This window comes from Martes martes, assembly GCF_963455335.1.
Source record: "Martes martes genome assembly, chromosome: 11".
In the NCBI taxonomy this organism is placed as follows: Eukaryota; Metazoa; Chordata; class Mammalia; order Carnivora; family Mustelidae; genus Martes; species Martes martes.
Genome location: NC_137899.1, coordinates 95,104,474 through 95,125,398, shown reverse-complemented (window position 1 = coordinate 95,125,398; position 20,925 = coordinate 95,104,474). Strand labels below are relative to the sequence as shown.

The 20,925-nt window shown below is 50.5% G+C and overlaps 1 protein-coding gene across 1 annotated transcript in view; it reads right to left on the bottom strand.

Moving 5' to 3' along the window:
• The window catches only part of TMEM178B (transmembrane protein 178B), a gene marked incomplete at both ends in the record, with an annotated part of 330,511 nt that overhangs the window by 218,044 nt on the left and 91,542 nt on the right, over positions 1-20,925 (bottom strand). The window contains one exon of the mRNA XM_080818049.1: positions 1,529-1,642. Within this exon, the coding sequence (XP_080674175.1) occupies positions 1,529-1,642 (114 nt within the window). The remainder of the gene's footprint in view (positions 1-1,528; positions 1,643-20,925) is intronic.

Below are 20,925 nucleotides of genomic sequence, written 5' to 3'. Positions count from 1 at the left end.
TATCTATGTAATTGTCTCCTTAAGTGTCTACGTCCAAAAAAATTAATTTTTTTTAAGTAATCCTGATTACTAGTATTTCTAAGGCAAATCTCACATTAAAGCTAAGTAAGTATGTGTAAGCCTAGCTCAATGTCTGGTGCACAGGAATGCACTTGCAACGTTAGCGCTCTGTCCCCACGTTCTGCTTGCTGTGTCTAGTAATGTCAAAACCTGAAGGTAACAACTTGGTTAATGCTTTCCCAGCCACTGACACCAGCCCCACCACTTCGGGCCAGTGGCGGGAGCAATCATCCAGACACCTGGTCAGTCTTTTTTTCCTGAAACCAGTGAATCGTTACTCTGTTTTAATTTTACGTGCCTCTCTCCCCTCCCTCCACCTCAAGCCATGGTCGTTTGATTAAAGCTAAACTAACAAGTGGAAGATACCCGTCAGCCGCCAAGCACGCAAGACGGGACTAGGCAACAATGAAGGGAAGAAAGAGGTTTTCGACCTTCTTCAAAATTGACGGAACAATTTAGCAAACCATAAAAGACCCTCCCTCGCATATCAGCGTAAACTGATTTCTAGCCTTGTGAGATCACGTGGGGGGAAGGCTGCAACAGAAAAGAAGTGCCAAATGCAGCAGAGATAACTCAGAGCAGAATGTGTCCCCTGAAGAACTGTGCCACCGGCGAAGGACAGCTTCCCGGACACGGACAAGCAGGACAACCCCATGGAACGGGAAAATGGGAACAGCCAACTACCTTGGCTTGCTCACGAAGTCATCCTCTTACCACAATTAGCACCTCTGTGGGTTCCCGACCAAGAAACTCCCTAAGCGTTGGAGGCAGCTATCCTGACCTCGGCTGGGCAGGCACATGCGCACTGGATCCCCAAGCCTCTCGTTCTTGGGGAAACACAAGATCCTACCCCTTAGCGACCCACCCAGACAAACTCCCAACGCTATGCAGCCTGCAACCCCCAGCGGGCCTCACCAAGTACAAAGAATGGCACGAGGGATTCACAGGTTGCCACGAGAATTCTCCAAGCAACTCGGGAGACGCACTGACGTTAGATCCCAGGAGCTGGTTTCATTAGGTGGTGAAGTCATACCCAGGTAACCAAATAAGATTACCGATCATTGTCTGTTCGTTGTTTTGGGTTGGTTTTTTTTTTTTAATTTTTTTTTTAATGTTACATGTATTTGTTGTCTTGATTTATTTTTTTTTTTAAGTAGGCTCTCTGTCCCAACATAGGGCTTGAACTCACAACCCCAAGATCAAGAGACACATGCTCTTCCAACGGAGCCAGCCAGGAGCCCCTGTTTTTAATTTTAGAAGCAAACTCGGTAAGTCTGATGCCATCAAAGCCAGCGGAGGCAATTCTGACCCACAGACACTGACACTTGAAGGAACTGCTGTCGTGCTCTGAGACCATCTACAGGCTTAAGAGGCACATCTGTCCATCCAGACCAGGCTGCTGATGGGCATCCAAACCTCTGTGACCTCTGAAGGTCACCGCCAGAGAAAGAAACTCAGGTGTACTTACGAAGGGCATGCCACTCATCCTGGCGGATGGTCTTCGTGATGTTGAAAGTGAGGTTCCTGGGGATGGTGGCTGAGGAGTAGTGGTATTTGATATACGTGCATCGTTCAATTTCTCCTGCCAAAGAGAGACGGGAAACCGAACGTTAATGAGGCAGCAACCGCGTCTTGAGGCAGTTTCTGGGACCCATTTTTCTGTCCTGGGGAAAGAGACTTTTCTCCTATCTAGCCTGGTGACAACTATAGTTTACACAAGGCATTAACTTTGACTCCAAAAAGTCATGTCTACTTTCCAGAGAGTATACTAAAGTCCAACACCATTGATTTAGATAGAAAAAATACCTCCCCGGCATCATTCAGGGATGGAAAGAACCAGCCTCTTCTCAGCCTTCTGGGGGGAGGGAGGGTGGAAATCAAGCCCCTTAACACACTCAACATCAGGTCCAATGGGACCTTTCCTGATCATTTGACTAGCGAAACATGCACTGCTAACTTATCAAAGGACTCCTATCTCAGAACAGAGTTTCTCAAAGTGTGGTCCAGGAACCATCAGCATCCTCCAAGAACTTGCTAGAAATGCCATTTCCTAGGCCTAATCCCAGATCTGCCAAATCAGAAACTCAGAGGTAGAGCTCGCCATTTGAATTTTAATAAGCCCTCCGGGTGATTCTGTTGTATGCCGAAGTTTGAGAACTACTGCCCCTGAGAATCTAACAGAATTACCAATGTATTAATTCATAAATCCAGCATGTTTGCAAATTCCAAAAGAAAGGGCCAATTAGGAGTTCCTTCCCCATTACTTTTGGTCTCCTGCAGGCACGTCTTTTGACGCTTGCATATCTGGGGAATATTAAAACTCAGTGTCGGGGGAGACATTGTGAAGAATCAGGGAAGAAGTGATTTTTAAGGGCTAGGGGTTTAAAATGTGGTTTTGCACCTGAATAGATTTTGATGGTAATCCATTTTGCACCCCACTGATTTTCAATTTATAAGTGGTGACACCTGATTGAATTGTTTGACCCCTGGCTCACTGTCTGCAGGGAACCCGGCAATTGGTGAAGGGCAGTAATTTAGACAGTAGCTCTCGTGAAACAGATGCCTTATTGTAAATCCTATCCGGACAACTGCCCTACTGCAAGTTATTGCAGACGCCCCTCCAATGGGACAGACACTGTCCAAAGAGGCAAAGTTTGGAGAAAGTGTTAGATAAGCTTTTCCTTTTTCACCTCCTCTGCCTCTGTCCCCTTAGCCTCTCAGTGTCCTCAAGTCTTTCACATGCCCCTGGCATGCCCTCTGACCACACCCCCACCAGGTCTTCCTTCTTCCCTAACTTGCTATCTTGCTCTGCCTTCCCGGAAAAGTAGTCTATCAGACCATCTCAACTCACGTTCATACCCTAAGACCATGATGCTCTGATTTCCATGACTATCTCCAATAGCAATACCTCCCATTCGGTCTACAACATAATAAACTCCCTGGCCATCCCCAATGCCTCCCCATCTCTAGTGGGGCCCATCCTCCCTGACATCCAGTTGGTCACCTAGTCGGAAGCCAGCCCATCCTCTGTGCCTTCGGCCTCTAGAGTAATTGTGTAAATACAACAACCCATATCAGCAAACAGCCACATCTACTAAGGACTTGCTTGCAGGAAAAACTTGCCAAGGGCTTCATAAACCGATGGTTTCCTGCTCTATTCATGTCACGACACACACAGAAGAGATGTGTGCAAGGCTCCTCCGGATGAACAGATGCCGCCTCCCTATGAAGGAACCAACATCCCCAACCCACTTGTAACCCTCCATGTTCAGGACTTTTCCCAACAGCAGAAACCCCGTGCTGGATGTCGTCTTGCTTCCTCCTTCATACAACCCAATTAAGTAGGCGTTGCTATGACCATCGGCATAATAGGATATTTCACAAAAGAGAAAAAAGGCTTAAAAAAATGAGGGGACTTTCCCGAGGAAATGGCAGCACCAGGATGAGAACCCAGAAGCGTGTGACCGGAGCTTCCCTCCACCAGGCCACCCTCCACAATGCTGCTTGGACTGTATTCCAGAAAGGAAACCAAGGTCTCCTTCATACACGGGATCAACCGCACACTCCTCGGGTGGGAAGTCCCAGCCAGGGGGCCTTTCCTACCCCACCCTGCATCCGCTGTATCCGAGGCCTCTGCACCTTCCCTCCCAAGAAGTGGCCAGTATGGTGGCTCCCCGGCAAAGCCTTCCTGGCAGCTTGGCCGGCGCCCAGCAACAGCGAGCAGTAGTGGTTCGACCAGATCCCTCCTCTCCCCTCCCTGAGCTCCTGCCCTACTGCGGCAAGCACACCGATGGGCTGTGATTTATCAGTTTACACGCCTCGCTCCCCCTACTAGATTATGAGTTTCTCAAGGGCAGGGACTGGTCTTATCCATTCATCTCGCTCTGCCCGGCTCCCAGCACCGGGTGAGCACCAGTAACACATGCTGGGAGGAAGAGAATGAATAATCAGAGCCGCCCTCTGTAAAACCACAGTGGGCGAGGCATCCAGCCACTTCTGTTCCATGCAAGGGACTGAAATAATTGAGGCGAATCAGAATCTAACAAATAAAGGGAAGGGATGTCTGCAGAAGCGCTTTCCTATCTGGATACAGTTAGGGAGTGAGGTTTATCTGGTCACGGCGAGGTGGGGAAAAACCAGACGGGCACAGAACAGCCTCTCACTGCACTTTGGAAATGTAAGCCGAGGGGCAACGAGGTCCATGTTTCTGGGTTTTGTTTTAAGAAGAAAGAGGAGAGGAAAATACAAAGGGTAGAGGACTGTATCAAGAATCCAGATCGTCAGCGACCTGATCGTCGAGCAGGTCGTGCTGGACGCCGCTTCGGAGACGCCAAGCAGGATCTCCCTGGAAATGGCCAGATGGGTGGCCATCACCGATGTCTGAGAAAAGTAGCGGATTTCTTGGCCAAGATCAGATTCTCTCAGACTCAAAGCAAACTCCGCAAGTGGCCATGGGTTCCAGGCAGGCTGCAGCCAGCTGCCTCCATCTCCCGCCCCCCCCCCGAGGCCCCCAGCCCCCCAGCCCTCCAGCCACCTGACACTCGGTGCTGCAGGGGACGGGCCTGAGGCCGGCTGAAGCCACCGGAACAGCCCCTCTGGAGGCCTCACTATTTGCTTTGCCTCAGGGAGGCAAGCATCCTGTCTTTGACAGCAATTAAATGTGAAAGACTCAAATATTGCCTAAGAAGAGAGGCAAAATATTTATCCATGTGTCTGCAGGTCCTGTCAGTGTGCTGGGCTTTTGTAAATACAGGCGCCATCTGGGCACCGAATTCGTGTGCCCAGAACGTGGGCTTCCCGATACAAATAGGTTTTCCAGCAACAACCCAGAGGGGCTACCTGAGAGGCAGGGGAGAAGCCCACAGTCTTCCCTGGAGGGAAGGTCAAACCTGTCTTTGGACTCCCACCTTCCAGCAGGAAGGCCTCAGCCTGGATAGGGCGGGAGGCACCCTCAGGAATGAGGACAACTTAAGCCTTCATCCATACTCCGCTTTCGGAGCTGGTGACCCTCCTGTCGGCCACCTCAGGCTCCCGGGCAGATAGGATACCCAAATGGGTAGTTAAGAAGAATTTCAAAAATGGAAAATTTACAAAGCTGAGCAAGGGTATGCTGAGGCCAACAATGGGGGTTGTGGGGACATACAGCTGGCGACAGAAGGAGTTGATCTAACCTAAGCCTGGAGAGACAGAGGGAGCAGACACCAGAACCCAGAAAGAATGGCCACAGGGGGAGGGGTGACATGACCTTGGGCAGAGGGTCTCAGCCAGCCCGGTGTGAGGGGACTAGGAATAACCATGCAACCTCTCACTCCTCCTTCCCCAGTAGTCCACCCCGCCAGAAGCTGGAAGAGGTGGGGGGCCCAGGAGCTGAGAGCAGGTGCAAGGTGGAGGGGATCCAAGGAGCAAACACGGGCATCCGGCTCACTCCCTCTTTTTCCCTTTCCTCCCTTGCCCCTCTCCCCTCGCCCTGGCCGGCTCTCCCTCTAAAGGCATCACTCCCGTTCTCCCTTACTCTAGTGTCAGCCGGCTCCTTCTCCCTTCCACCTCCTCCGGCAAAGGAAGACCCCGGGACAAGGAAGAGTGGGAGACCATTCCCGTCCTCTTCCCCCATCTCCAATCCTTGAGGACCCGAGGCCCGAGTGTGATGACTCACTTTAAGTCCTCAGTGTGATTCTTACGCACAGTGAGCGCTCCCTATCAGTTAGTCTCACTCGCTGTCCTACAACTGCTTACTCTAAGGGGGCAAGACCGAAGCAAATCAGAAATAACACGAGCAACCACTGTCGACGTCATGCCACATACATTTTAAATGCATACATAAATGCACAGATGTATATATTTATATATATAATGAGAAATTTCCGCACACAAACACCCTAGGAGGCTGGCAGAGCGAGAGCTCTGATGTACCCTGGAACAGGAGGAGACAGACCAGGGAAGGGAGAGGCAGAGACGGCACCAGGCGCTGAATTCTGGATTCCAGTCATACCTTACAACAGCGCTGGTAAGCGGTTCTCCTCTCCTGCGCATCTGCCATCAGCGAGACCTGGTTTCCGAAACCCTTGAGGAAGGCTTCAATATCTTAAGGAGGAAGCTTCTCAGGCAAAGCGATTGGAGAGGCAGCCCTGAGACCCACCCCCAGCCCCACCCCACTCGAAATTCTCTGCCCCGAACAGGTGCCACAGCACTTTCAATTCTTCCATTAGAGAGTTGTTCCTTTGGATCAAGTACTATGCTATTAGAGCTCTAAAGGGGCCGCCCTCTGAAGACGTTCAGACGGGTAGCACTGAGTCACTAACAGGGGTGTGTGTAAGCGAGCTCCCAGAGAAGCTGGGAAGGGCATGAAGAATCCACTGAGGGAGGGGAAGGGCAGGGCGTGTGCAAACTCACAACTTCACAGCGGGGGGCTCCAAGAAAAATGAGGACATGGGAACTCCCCCGCCCCCATGCTGAAGGCGGAGTGATTGGTAGAGCCACTATGGAAAACGCTATGGTGCTTCCCCGGGGACAAAAAATAGTACTACCGTATGATCCAGCAATCCCACTTACAGGTATGTATTTGGAGGAAGTGAAATCACTATTTTTTTTTAAATTTTGTTTATGTTAAGTAATCTCTACACCCAACACGAGGTTTGAACTCACAACTGGAGATCAAGAGTCACATTCTCTATTGACTGAGCCAGCCAGGCACCCCTGAAATCATTATCTTTTTTTTTTTTTTTTTTTTATTATTGGAGAGAGAGAAAACACAAGGAGAGGGGCAAAGGGAGATGAAGAAGCAGACTCCCCAGTGAGCAGGGAGCCCGACACAGGACTTGATCCCAGGGCCCCGGGATCATGGCTTGAGCCAAAGGCAGATGCTTAACCAACTAAGCCACCCAGGTGCCCCTGAAATCACTGTCTTCAAGAGATAGCTGCACACCCATGCTCACTGCAGCGTTATCCGTTACAGCAAAGACATGGAAACAACCTAAGTGCCCATCAATAGATAAAGAAAATGTGGGAGACACATGTGTGTATGTACGTAGGTAGGTAGATATATATGAATATATATATAACAGAGTATCGTTCAGCCATAAACAAAGGAAATCCTGTCATTTGCAACAACATGAATGGACCCTCAAAGCATTATGCTAAGTCACAGAAAGAGAGAGATCGTATAGTCTCCCTTATATGTGGATTTTAAGAACACCGAACACACAGAGACAGAACAGATCAGCCATTGCCAGAGGCAGAGGGGATAGTGGTACGGGAGCTGAGTGAGGGTAGCCCAGAAGTAGGATACCGGTTCTAAAAACGTTCTGGAGATATAATATACAGCATGCTGACTCAAATTAATAACATACATTCGAAGGTTGCTACGAGTAGATCTTAAAGGTTCTCATCACAAGAAAAAAATTGGCAACTACATGGGGATGAATGTTCATTATTGTGGCGATCGTTTCTCAGTTTGCATATATCAAATCAACACAGTGTGCACCTTGAACTAACACGGTATTAGATGTCGATGGTATTTCAATAAAACTGGGGGGGGGAAGTGGAACGAGTCAGTCTGGACATGGGATAGTCAAATGTGCTTAGGAAACATTGAGTTAAAAATATCTAAATGGTTTACTTATTATGGGTCTTCAAGTGTTTTTAATGTATGCTGTGCCTCCCTCCCCCGCCCCTGCCCTCACCCCCCCAAGAAAGGACTGGTGTGGCAGGCAGACTTAACCCCAACAACTTTTTTTTTTTTAAGATTTTATTTATTTATTTGATAGACAGAGATGACAAGTAGGCAGAGAGGCAGGCAGAGAGAGAGGAGGAAGCAGGCTCCCTGCTGAGCAGAGAGCCCGATGCCGATGCCGGGGCTCGATCCCAGGACCCTGGGATCACGGCCCGAGCTGAAGGCAGAGGCTTTAATCCACTGAGTCACCCAGGCGCCCCCCCCCAACAACTTTGACCCCAAATCCTTTCTTATTCAAAGAACAGTTACTACCACTGCATTGTGAGTTCCTCACCATCAGAAGCCCTGTCTCTTGTTTACACTCTCTCCCCAGACCCAGCAAGCCCTCCACACACATTTGGAGGGATGAAGAATGGAGATCGGGGTCTGTTACTCAATCAGATGATCTCTAAGGTAAATGAAGTAGTTGACTCTGAGTATTTGCCGGCCTCCCCTCAGAAGCCATTTGCTGGAAGTTACCAGCAAAGCAACGCCAGGGTCAAATGTCCATCTGGGAACTGTGTCTGCATCTCGCCTTGAAATAAGCCTGGACCTCTGTGGACAGAGCCAGGGCAGGGCCTCAGTGTACCTCGGATTCCAACTGCAGTCGCAGGGGGCACCCCCAGGAAAGCTGACAGCACCCCCTGTGCTCTCCCTGCCTCAACACACTTCACAAGCCCACTTAGTCCACACGAGGCAGCCTACAGGAGAACAGGAGGGGGGAGCAACCCTCAGCCAAGGGCGTGAGAGCCAGAGAGCAAGCGTCTGAGCCCCTGGACGGTTGGGTGGAGCACAAGGCACGCTCCGCACAGTTACACAGAGGGTGACCTCTGGGACCCCACCCCTCCCAACCCTCTCTGCCAGTGGGGCAGAAGGGGAACAGGACTGGGAAGGGCACGTGCTGGGCTACTCCACCAACAACGTTGGCAAGAATCTCCCCGCCCCCGGTGGGGGGCAGCTTGTCACCGAAGTCTATTTCAAGAACCCCCACCTTCCACCACCTTCTCAGGCGCCTCTTAGCACCTTCTGCTCCTCCCAGATGTTCTGAGCCCAAGAATTTGCCAGGCTTACAGCCGCTGCAGGCCCAGCCAGGAAAGGTTTTCTTTAGACTGAGGGGAAGTGTTAGGTTTTCTCTTTTTAATGCTTTCAAATGCATTCCACTTTGTGTGCTTTGTTTTTCCGCTTGGGCCTTTTCGTGTCCGCGTGCACTGCAGGGTTTACAAGCAGAGCCGTGTTCAGGGGGCCCTCCTGATTCACACACATGGCATTCCAGTCTCAGAACCCCAGCTGCTGACTGCCAGCACCCCACTCATCCCCCAACACGTGCCTGACCCCTCGCCTTGGGCCCGAACACCTTCCGTGGGCTGCTGTCACCACCGGGTGATGTGCATATACATCCCCTCTTTCTACCGGAACTAACAGCTTTGAGCAAGGGGGGGCTGCCGGTTTTCAGCTCTGCGCTCCCAAGGGCCAAAATGGTGCCATGAAGTACTGTCATTCGTTCCAACCACAGCTTAGTTCGATGCCTGCTTTCTATGTATTAGGTACTACACAAAGCTCTTGAGTACGCATTAGCTCATTGCACCCTGGAAGGTAAGTCCTGTTACTTTCCCCATTTTGCCTATGAGGATGTAGAGGCTTAGCAAGGGCCCAGGTGGGATGCAAAGCCATCGAATACCACACCCCTCAAGACACACTGAGGAAAGCCAGCCAAGCTCTTTGGTAAGAGACCCCCGAGGTCTGCAGTCAGAAACAAACGAAGCAGAACTCGTCCGTTGACAGGGATTTCCGGCACCTCCAGGCTTTGCTGCTCTTACCAGAGTAAGATGAAGTGTTGGCTTCCAAAGTTCCCCAGAGAGTGGAGAGTCCCTGGTCATAGGGGAGGGGAACTTAGGGGGCCTCCCATGCGTGCCCCTCAGCCACACTCCTGTCCCCATTCCCAGGACAAGCCACTTAGCAGGAGAGCTCTCAGGGAAGGTACCCAAGCCCTCAGAGCCTCACGTCTTCAAAGGCAGAAGGCAGATAATAGCACTCGCCTCCTAGAACGGAGAAGCGTTAAGTGAGCCAACCTAACGGCTGCCCTATGCAAGCATTCAGTAAATGCTCTCATGCCCCTCCCCACCCCAAGTCACCTTTCCTTCCAGCTAGCGCCTTCCAGCTTCCAAGCCCACGCGGCCCCAAAACCCAGCATGACACTGGTTCAGTGGACATGTCAAAGTCTCTCCCCATACCACCCTCATCACCACCGTTCCCTCTCCAGGCCTGTGCAAAACCCAGGGGACAACACAGTCCCTGGTCTGGGGGAGCCAGAGCAGAACCACAGCGGCCTGGCTCTGTGCATGGGCAGCCACGTTGCGGGGCTGGTCACACAAAGGGGACAAGACACAAGCACTTTCCCCACTGAGACGGTCAAGCCACCACACGCTCAGGCAACTGTCTCTTCTCATTGTTTGGTTTGTCTGTATCTTGGTTACCTCCTGCCAGATCCCAAATTAGTTCAAGCCCCTGAAGAAATTCTTGGATTGTGAAGCTATCATTCCACGAATTAGCTATCTGTCCCACACATTTCATCAACGGGCCATCCCCATCCAAGCCATTACTCACATCCATCCTTTAACAGGGCAGCGTCGAAGAAAGAACTCTGCCCACGCACACACAAAACTTTCCTTGTGACCAGAAAGCAGACCAGTAAGAGAAAGCAATTTGGGGAGGGCCCTTGGGCCTGCTGGGAATTCACACCCTGACACGCCCACCCCTGGCCCACTCCCCCGTCTCTTCCACCTGGACACCGCACGCCCCCATCGACCTGCCCAAGGAGCATAGCCAGAAAGGGGACGAGGCCAGCTTGGCGTGGCCTGTGTGGGCTCTGGACATCAGGGCTTCCTTGTTGATCACTCACCCGCCATCTGTTTAATAAGCCCTTTGGACAGTTTTCCAGAGCGCCCCCCCCGCCGAGCTCAGCTGCTCGTCTGTGTTCATGGAATCCACAGTCTTTTCCTTTCTGGAAAAATCGGGACACGGCTTTCCTGCCTCCAGGCTCACAGCACTCCAGAGGCCACCTCGGAGGGTCGGGTCCCCCTGCGTCAACAGGATGGCCCCACGGGAGAAACCCCCCCCCCCCCCCCCGGCAGTTCCTCCCTGGCCCTCAGCGGCCCCTGGCGCCCAACACTGCAGTTAACAACCAGAACAGAGGGGGGCGCCTGGGGGCTCAGCTCATGATCTCGGGGTCCTGGGATGGAGACCCGTGTGGAGCTCCCTGCTCAGCGCGGAGTTGGCTTTTCCCTCTCCCTCTGCGCCTCCTCCTGCTCCTCTCTCTCTCTCAAATAAATAAATAAAATCCTAAAAAAAAAAAAAAAAAAGAAAGAAAGAAAGAAAAGAAAAGAAAAACAGACCGGCAGCCTCCCTGCTGGGTGACCGGTTCTCACAAGCGAGCTCGGGGTCCCTGCCTCCCCGCAGAGTGTGGCTCCCACACCTCTGCCTCTGGCTCTGGCTCCCCGCGCTCAGCAGCCCCTCTGTGCTGCTTTATCTGTGACTGTGCTCCTTGACCCACAGCCAAATAGCGTCCAACCCTCCACAATCTTCTGTGCTGAAGGCTACCTCGTCGTTTTAAGATCTATGATGGTTTTTACCCAGATTTCCACATTCCTGGGTTCCGAATGCCTTTCCCCACTTTCTGAATCTTTTTAGCAGGTTTTCAACAAGACATGTTCAAATGTCATTACACAGCAACCCCCTCACAAAAGGAAATAAAGAACAAGGGGGTCTTGTCCTGGCCCCCACAACACCCATCTTCCCGGTAAGGCTCGGGGCTGCCGCTTTTCCCCATTTGCTCATGTGTTTTCCAGCTTGAAACGAGCTGCTTGGGAAAGAAGAAGGTGAGGTATGGCTTTAAATTACCGTTGAGGGTGTCGTAAATAAGCCGTTCCCTTATTCCCATCTCACGGCCCTAATAACCTTCTAGAAAGTTCAGAGCCCCAAGCCATCCCTGCCCTCCCCATGCCCCCCCTCCCAGGGCTCAGACACCCAGCGCGCGAGGCGGCAGCTCCTCCAGGCAGTTTCGGCTGGTGGAAGGATCATCAATCTCCAGGCTCTGACAGACAAACGAGGCGAGAAGGAGACCAAGTCTGGTTTTTCTCTGGAAAACAATGAGCTCATGCTTTCTCTCCGGGGACCCAGGAAGTGGAGACAGATCTCAAGATGGGGAGACAGTGATGGAGACAGGCAGGAGTGATGAAGGATGGGCAGGAAAGAGGGAGGAGGCCAGTCTGGCACTTTTTTAATGTCACTTTTGATAAGAATCCCCAGCTCTCAGGCCAGAGGGAAACATCCATTTTCTTTAAATTAAGGATCCAGCATGAGGCAGTTGTCCTAAAGGGGAGGGACAGCGAGAAGATAAACTAGTCAGAAATTCTTCATTCCTGCTCCTTCAGAGAAAAGATGATCGTTCATGAGTCACCAAAATTGCAAATCCCACAGCAAAGATGGTTCTGCCGTTCTCTGTCCCTGCTGCTCGGGTGTGGGATTCAAGATCGGATACGTGGACGAGGACTTCAGGTAGCTTTTCTGATGGTGGGCCTGACACCCCCTCCCCTGTGGGAATCTTCATAAGGCCAAAGGCCAGTCATTTCTGACAGGCCAAACCAGATAAAAAAAGGAGAATTCAGACAGCTGTCCAGATGTTTCTAAACAGCTAAATGAATGTCTGATTGCGGCTAAGGGAAAAAGATATCCAGATTACAGAGTTTTCTGGTTTTCATTTGGGAAAAGGGAGTTATATAATCCTGATTTTCTTTACCAGTTAATTCAGAGAGAGAGAGAGAGGAGAGAGATTGTATGTATGTCCCCGTGTATCCCCGTACGAAAGCATGTGTGTGTTTGGGGCAGGATCAGAGGAAGAGGAGTTGTAGATCAGAAACCAAACCCAGGTGATTAATTATTTTACTCCTCACCCTGTTGTGTGTCTTAGCTAAACACTGAAAGGAAACTAAAGCTCACAAAAAGAAAGCAGAAAGCCCCAATAAATTATTTGGGTTTTTTTACCTCTCTTTCCAAAACTGACTGTTTTCCTGTTGAAGTTAATTGGCTTGGCTTGGCTTGGCTAGGCTGGAGATGTTAAGCGTTAACTTTGCTGGACTCACTAGTTGGAATGAACTCGAACCCGGTGTGAATATGTAACCAGTGAATTGTCCCCCGTGACTCCAGCAGCCCTCCTGCGGTTGAGGGCCTGAGCCCCGGAGCCTGCCTGGGGCTACGCCTGGCTTTGAGACTTGTGGGGGTAGGACAGTGGCCAAATTAATGCAGGTTTCCGTGCCTCCACTTTGAAGGGAGAGGATGCAAACATCCACCCCCTAAGGGGCGCTGAGAGATTTCAGTGAATTAATCCAGATAAAGCACGGGACACCAGGCCCACTGTAAGCTCTCCATAAGGTCTGCGGCTATACTATATCCACAGAAGATGTTGATTTCTTACAAATCAAAACCACAATGAGATACCACCTCACACCCGTCAGAATGGCTAAAATTAACAAGTCAGGAAATGACAGATGCTGGTGAGGATGTGGAGAAAGGGGAACCCTCCTATACCTTTGGTGGGAATGCAAGCTGGTGCAACCACTCTGGAAAACAGCATGGAGGTTCCTCAAAAAGTTGAAAATAGAGCTGCTCTATGACACAGCAATCGCACTACTGGATATTTACCCTAAAGATACAAATGTAGTGATCTGAAGGGGCATGTGCACCCGAATGTTTATAGCAGCAATGTCCACAATAGCCAAACTATGGAAAGAGCCTAGATGTCCATCAACAGATGAATGGATAAAGAAGATATGGTATATATATATACAATGGAATACTATGCAGCCATCAAAAGAAATGAAATCTTGCCATTTGCAATGACGTGGATGGAACTAGAGGGTATTAATTATGAGTGAAATAAGTCAATCAGAGAATAAGTCAATCAGAGAAAGACAATTATCATATGATCTCCCTAATATGAAGAAGTTGAGAGGCAATGTGGGGGGTTTGGGGGGCAGGAAAGGAATAAATGAAACAAGATGGGATCAGGAGGAAGACAAACCATAAGAGACTCTTAATCTCACAAAACAAACTGAGGGTTACCAGTGGGGGGATGGGGATAAGGAGAGGATGTTTGGGTTATGGACACTGGGGAAGGTATGTGCTATGGTGAGTGCTGTGAATTGTGTAAACCTGGCAATTAACAGACCTATACCCCTGGGACTAATAATACATTCTATGTTAATAAAAAATAAAAAAATTTTTAAAAAGATTATTTCTTCTATACATCTACACCACGAAAGTTTTTTTTAAGACACAAAGTGAGCACATATCTGGCATGTTTTTGTAAAAGAAATGCATGCCCTCAGAGACAGGCTGCGGGCATCCTGTCCTTTCCCTGCCTTGTGCACTTTCTCAACTGGGCTCTGGCTTGCCCCCTATCCCAGCTCAGGGCCCTTCCCCATAGGCTCCAACCCTGGCTATATCCCACCACCCCGTTTCCACCTCAAGGACTGAGACCACTGCCCCCCACCCACTGCCAGCCACCTCTAACACCTGTTACAGCAGTGACCTTCCTGAACCCGTCTACTCACTCGACCCTCACTGACAACAACCACAGAAGCATCACTCTGAATGAACAGGACTAAGAAGTTGGACCACCTGTCACCAGCAAAGTGGCCGTAGGGGACAAACGTCTGCCCGGTGAGGAGGACGTGTCCCCCAGCCTGCACCCGATGATCATGGGTGGGAGCCAAGATGGAATTTCTCTTTTACACTTTCTGGAAATGCTGCCCCACATTCTACCTCCCAACCAAAATAGCAAAAACCCGACAGAGTCAGGGAATATCAGGATTTGGTAAAGGCTGAGGGGAAAGCAGCTTTCGGACAGTTGCTGGGAGTGTAAGTTGTTATAAACACTTGAGAAAAACCAAGTGAACTGGAGAGGCATATGCCCTACCACCCAAAATTATGCCCTCGTGGGCAAACTCCTAGTATGCGGGCAAGGATGTTCCATACAGCACTAATCAACCTAAAGGTCCATCAGTTAGAAAAAGAAAACATGGTTATGGTCACAGGATAGGCTATTCTACGATAGTTTAAATGAAAAAACCAGAACTGTACATATTGAGACAGAAAGAGTCCTCAAAATATAATGTTGAATGAAATAACAGAACTGTAGAGTCACACCTACAGTGTCTTTGCACCTTTTTATATTTTAAGTTTTTCCTCCCTTAAAAAATGTACTCTTTTGGGACCCAATGAAAAAAAAACACAATCTCACTTCAGGAAGAAAGCCACCTGTTCTCTTAACAAAATCAAAGGCACATGATCTAAGTTTTAACAGCGGGAGACCCTCCCAGGGGGCCCTGGCTCACCTCCAGCTGACCTTCTCCTACAGGATCTCACTAACCACCCGTGAGCCCCACTCCCCTCCCCTAGTGCACGCAGGTGCCAGCCCTGCAGGGCTGGATGCCAAGTAGGACAAAGACATAGAGACAGAGGAAAGCAGAAGGGAGCACAGGACACAGCGAGCACTACCCGGTGCTGGGGGAGAGAGGGAAGGTCATGGATGGCTGAGGACATCGGGGAGCCTGGGGAAAGTGGGAGGACCATGCTCTCCAGCCTAGCAGGGTGCAGGACGTGGAAGAAGGGGTCGCCTGGGGCCAGCCAGTGTTTGACGAGTCCACAGCTGAGTCCACAGGAGAAGACTACTCCAGAGTCAGGTTTGTGGGGGCCCCACAGGGGATCACTGGGGGTGGTGCCAGAGTACCGAGGGGGAGAACTCAGGCAGGGGACTGTCCAAGCACCAGAGTGGGGCCTGGCTACAGCTAGAGGCATGGGCTAGGAGGACACACGCGAAGCCCTTCTGATGGACACTGGCTTCGTAGCCCCTTGGATGTGACCTGCTCCTGCAGGGACAAGTGCAGCATCATTTCTCCCGCATGCAGGGCTGGTACCGCTGCTGCATCTGAGCCTAACACCTGGTCCAAGTCCCAGAGCGCAGGAGCAGAGAGGTGGCGAGCGGGTGCCCTCTGGGACCCCAGGCATCAAACAGAGTGAGCGGAGGAGAGCACACCATCCCGATGGAGTAACCCGCTCCTTGACAGGCTGCCAGTGCCGCCCTAAGGGGAGTGAACATTGCTCCTGGACCCCTCACAGAACTGGCACAGCACCAGCTTGGAGGGGAGGGCTTGGGGAAGGGGACCCAGAATCCAGAAAGCAGAGGTGACAGCGGAGGAATCCCCAGGGCAAATTCAAGTCATCAGAGGAGCAGGAGGCAGGGAAGGGGGCAGGGCGGGATGGAGTGGTTAAAAGAGGACAAAGGCAGCTATTACTGGAGACATTTCTATTCCCTCACATTTGCCTAGCTTCTAGAAGAGGGACTACATGAAGATTTTCTAAATGAAAATAAATAAGACGACACCATCCCAGAGAGGTGATGCTCCAAGTGCACATCACAGCGAAGCTTCTGGAATAGAATGAGATTCCAAGCAGCCTAGGGTTTGAAGGCAGGTAAGAAGTCATCAAAGCCTGTGGAAACTGAACCACCAAGACAGTGAAACAGCCCCGTGGACATGGAGAATATCATATTCTCTGGTCTCCAGCCATCCCACCCTGGGAGCCCCGTTAGCTCCCAGGACGGCCAGGATGGTGTTCGTGCTGCTTCCTTCTGCCGGCCAGCCACTCCCCTCTCGCCCAGCCCAGGCAGTCACCTCCGTGGAGTGGCTCCACTCCCACCCCGCCCCCAACACCCCAACAGGTTTCTCTATCGCCTCTAATGTCTCAGCTGATCTCAGACCCTCCCTGCTACCTTTTGTCTCCACGAAATTTCCCACAAGTCCCTGTGTCTCTCCAGGCTCTAGAGGCCCCGACTCTTCTCCCACACACACCCCCCGCCCCCATTGTCTAGCTGGTGGTCAATGGGATGGGGTGGGAGAACTGGACCAGAATTCAGAAATCCAGGGGCAGCCTAAAACACACAAGCATTTACTGTATGGTCTGTAGAAGTCATGGACAGGGCGGCTTATGTAATATTTATTGTCTCACATTCTGGAAACTAAGTCCAAGTTCAAGGTGCCAGGGCTGCTTTCTGAGGAGATCACTCCTCCCGGCTGCGTTGCTCTGTCTTCACATGGCACAGAGCGGGAGGGCGGGGAGGAATAGAGCGGCAGGGCAGGTCTTAGAGGAGCACCAGTTCTATCCAATTAGCCTTATGGTGCCTCATTTAATATCAATGACCTCCTGAAGGCCCTGTCTCCAAATAAAGTGACATTGGCGGTGAGGGTTCTAGCACCAGAACCCTGGAGTGACTCAGTTCAGTCCAAGGCACAGTAATGGCGGCAGCTCAAGTCGGTAGGAAAAAGATGGCTTATTTATAACTGGTATTCAAAGAACTGGGTGACAATTAAATTGAAGGCATACTTTTGGGGCGCCTGGGTGGCTCAGTGGGTTAAGCCTCTGCCTTACGCTCGGGTCGTGATCCCAGAGTCCTGGGATCGAGCCCCGCGTCGGGCTCTCTGCTGGGCGGGGAGCCTGCTTCCTTCTCTCTCTCTCTGCCTGCCTCTCTGCCTACTTGTGATCTCTGTCTGTCAAATAAATAAATAAAATCTTAAAAAAAAAAATTGAAGGCATACTTTTTACACCTTAAACCAGAATTAAATCCAAGTAGATCAAATATTTGTTTGGAAAAGAAGTCATAAAAGTATTAGAAGAAACCATGAGAAAACGCCTTTGTAGCCATAGGGGGAGAAAGGCTTCATGACTATGACATGAAATCCCCAAGAGAACATATTGAGAAGTCTGACTATGCAAAAACACAAGATTCCTGCCCAGCAAAACCCACCATAAGCAAAATCAAGAGAGAGACATTTGCAACAGAAATTGCAAAGGACTGATTTCCCTCATACATAAAAAGCACCTACAAATCACTAAGCAAAAGATCACCAATCTGATTTTTGAATGACCAAAAGGCGAACAGACAGCTCACGGGCCTACAAAGGGACCTTGCACATATGGAAAGATGCTCAAGAGCACTCCAAAAGAGAGAACGATCAATTAAATCAGCACCGAGCTGGCATTTTCAACAACCATTCTGGCAAAGGTCCGCCAGTTTGATCACACACTACGAGGTCAGGTGTGGGGAAACCGACACACTCATGAATTGCTGTTGGAGTGTAAATTTTGTAAATTTGTACAACCTCTCCAGAGGACAATTCATCAATATCTTTAAAAATTACAGAAGCTCAATTTGACCCAGAAATTCCACTTTTAGTAATTTATCTGGGAGATGCAGTCTCACAGGTGTGAAATGACATACCGACAAGGTTATTCATTGCCACTTTGCTTACAAGAGCAACCTAAATTTCCATCAATAGGAGAATGGCTAAATAAATTATGGTATATCCACAGAATGGAAGGCAACACAGCATTTTTAAAAAGGCAGCTCATTATAAACAGATACGGAAACCCTTATGGGATAAATTAAATGGAAATAAGCAAGGTGCAGAACAGCGTCTAAAGTGCGCCACATTTCTGTAAGAAACAGGGAAAGATGATAAACAGACATACAGGCAGATGCTTGCACACACATAACACATCTCTGGAAGGAAACTAGTAACATTGGTCATCTGGAGCAGGAGGATTGGAAGGTCAGGAAAATTAAAAGGAAAACAAAAAATGTTCCTCATAGATCCTTTGATACTTTTAAGATGATGGACCCTGTGATGTATCGCTTTACAAAACAGTCCGTTATAAGGCTCCAAATGAAACAAGGTAAAAGAATGTAACAGAAACTCCAACTCTGCCTCAGCTCTGCTCAGAACCCTCTGGAGTCCCTCACTTCGGCTCTGGGAACTCCAGATGCTGCATCCTGCCCTCCCAGTGCCACAGGGCTCAGCATCCCGGGTGGACCTCGGCGGACACCTTGGAGTTCTCTGCACTCAGAATCCCTCTCCCCACAACTTGGGTGCCCCTCTCTAAACCCAGGCTCCCATGGGGCCGAGGTCAGCGTCACATTCCCGCTGCTAACTCGGCCTTGACCTTGTATACCAGTTCCTCCAAGCAGGGGGCTCTACTTCCAGCAGATGGGACGGACGGCTGGATTCCCAGCCCTGGCTGGGGCGGCTCAGACACAGGCTCCCACGCACTGACCCAGCAGCAGTACACAGCCTGCCCCTTAGTTCCTGTCGTTCTGCTTATCTGTTTACCGTGTTAGTGGCTGCTGCCCTGAGTGCCCCCTCCCACGGCTTGAGAGAGCTCCACCTCCCCTCACTCGCCTCTCATGGCCAACCCATCAGAGCTTCCCTCCTGGAAACAGCTCAAGTCTGGCCCTCAGCTACATTCTAGAACACTGCAGTGAGGGATTCTCTCTGGTCATTTGAGGTTCGTTCCGGGTTATATTACGACAGCCCAGACAACCTGTCGTGAGGTCCTCTGCCCGCTCGGGCGCCACAGCTGCCACAAGATGAAACACCACCGCGGCGTGGACCTTCAGGGTTACGCTGGCTCCACTCTTCTTCCAAAGGACACATCAGCCGCCTCGTTTGGGCTTCAGGTTCCTCGTCAGTTCATCCAACATCAGGCCACCCGGCCCTGGAGCTCCTCCGCCAGGATTCCGAGACACCACCCAGCTCTGTATTACCAACAAATGACTCCAGCTGTTTGCAGTGCTGCTTGGTTTGAACGAGTACGTGACCTTGATTCTCTCTGGGCTTATCTTCAATCCACAGCGCATCCCCGACTTTCGAGGCAGCCTGTAATTCTTGTGTGTCCTCTTATGTGAGTACTTCAAGGTCACAATCACCGGCACACAGCAATCAGCTCTCAAATGACTGCCTTAATGGATGTTGTTTGCAGCTTATCCTAACTAGAATGTAAGCTTATTTCTTTTTTATCTCCTCATAACACCTAGGGATGTGCGGTGCTCTGCATACAGATGTAGGACGCGTGGGTAAAGAGGCGCGGGGCAGGGAGCCAGAAGGCCTGATCGCAGGGCATCTGGGTGGCTCAGTGGGTTAAGCCTCTGCCTTTGGCTCAGGTCATGATCTCAGGGTCATGGGATCAAGCCCCACATTAGGCTCTCTGCTCAGTGGGGAGCCTGCTTCCTCCTCTCTCTCTCTGCCTGCCTTTCTGCCTACTTGTGATTTCTCTCTCTGTGTCAAATAAATAAAATCTTTTAAAAAAAGAAGAAGAAGAAGAAGAAGAAGGAGGAGAAGAAGAAGAAGGAGAAGAAGGAAAAGAAGAAGGAGAAGAAGAAGGAGAAGAAGGAGAAGAAGAAGAAGAAAGCCTGGTCGGAAGTCTCTCGACTTCTCCTTGACTCAGTTTCCAGGGGGGGAAAGGACAACATCGACTTCATAGGCTGCCGTGAAGACCTAAGGAGTTCAAGTGTATGGAGGTGAAAACGGATTCAGCCATCACACACAACACAGAAACTACGCAAATTAATGTACTGAGAGTCATTTTATAAGCATCAAAGATACAGGCTCTGTGCTATACAAGGGGACTTGTGATGCTTCTGCGGCCCTGGCACTCAGTGACTCCCCCACCAGGCTGTGGAGGCAGGAGCCCCGAAGCAAGCCCAGCCTGTGTTAATAGTCCCTGGGGGGTGTTACTCTCTGCCTCATGGAATCAGGACAACCACCTTTGAAGGGTTCCCCTAGTTCTATCTCCTGGAACCCAGAGAAATCCCGCCTCAGGGGCCTGCCCCACACGAACTGCTTCACTACTCATCCCTGCTGCTCAAACAACCATGCGCTGATCCACCATGTGACCCTCCACCCCAACGTGAGACTGGGGAGCAGCCCCTCCTGGGCCACAGCCAACCGGGACCAGGGCCCAGCTCGGGATGCTGAACTGCACCAACGGAATCCTCCCTCAAGTGAAAAGGACACCAGAAACATTGAAAGAATGAAGGTGAAGTTGAAAAAGTGCCATGAGATCTAGCTGGTACCCAGGAAACCAGAATAAATAACATAAAAATATGAGGGAGCCAGGCAGGGGGGAAACTGGGGAGAGAGAGAGGTGAGGAAGCAGCAGAGGCCGGGAGGGAGGGGGCAGGACCGGGACTGTCCTGTCATGAAGGCTTTCTCCCCTTATGGCTACAAAGCTCTTCCCAGTCCCAGCTGAGGTGTATCCTCCCAATC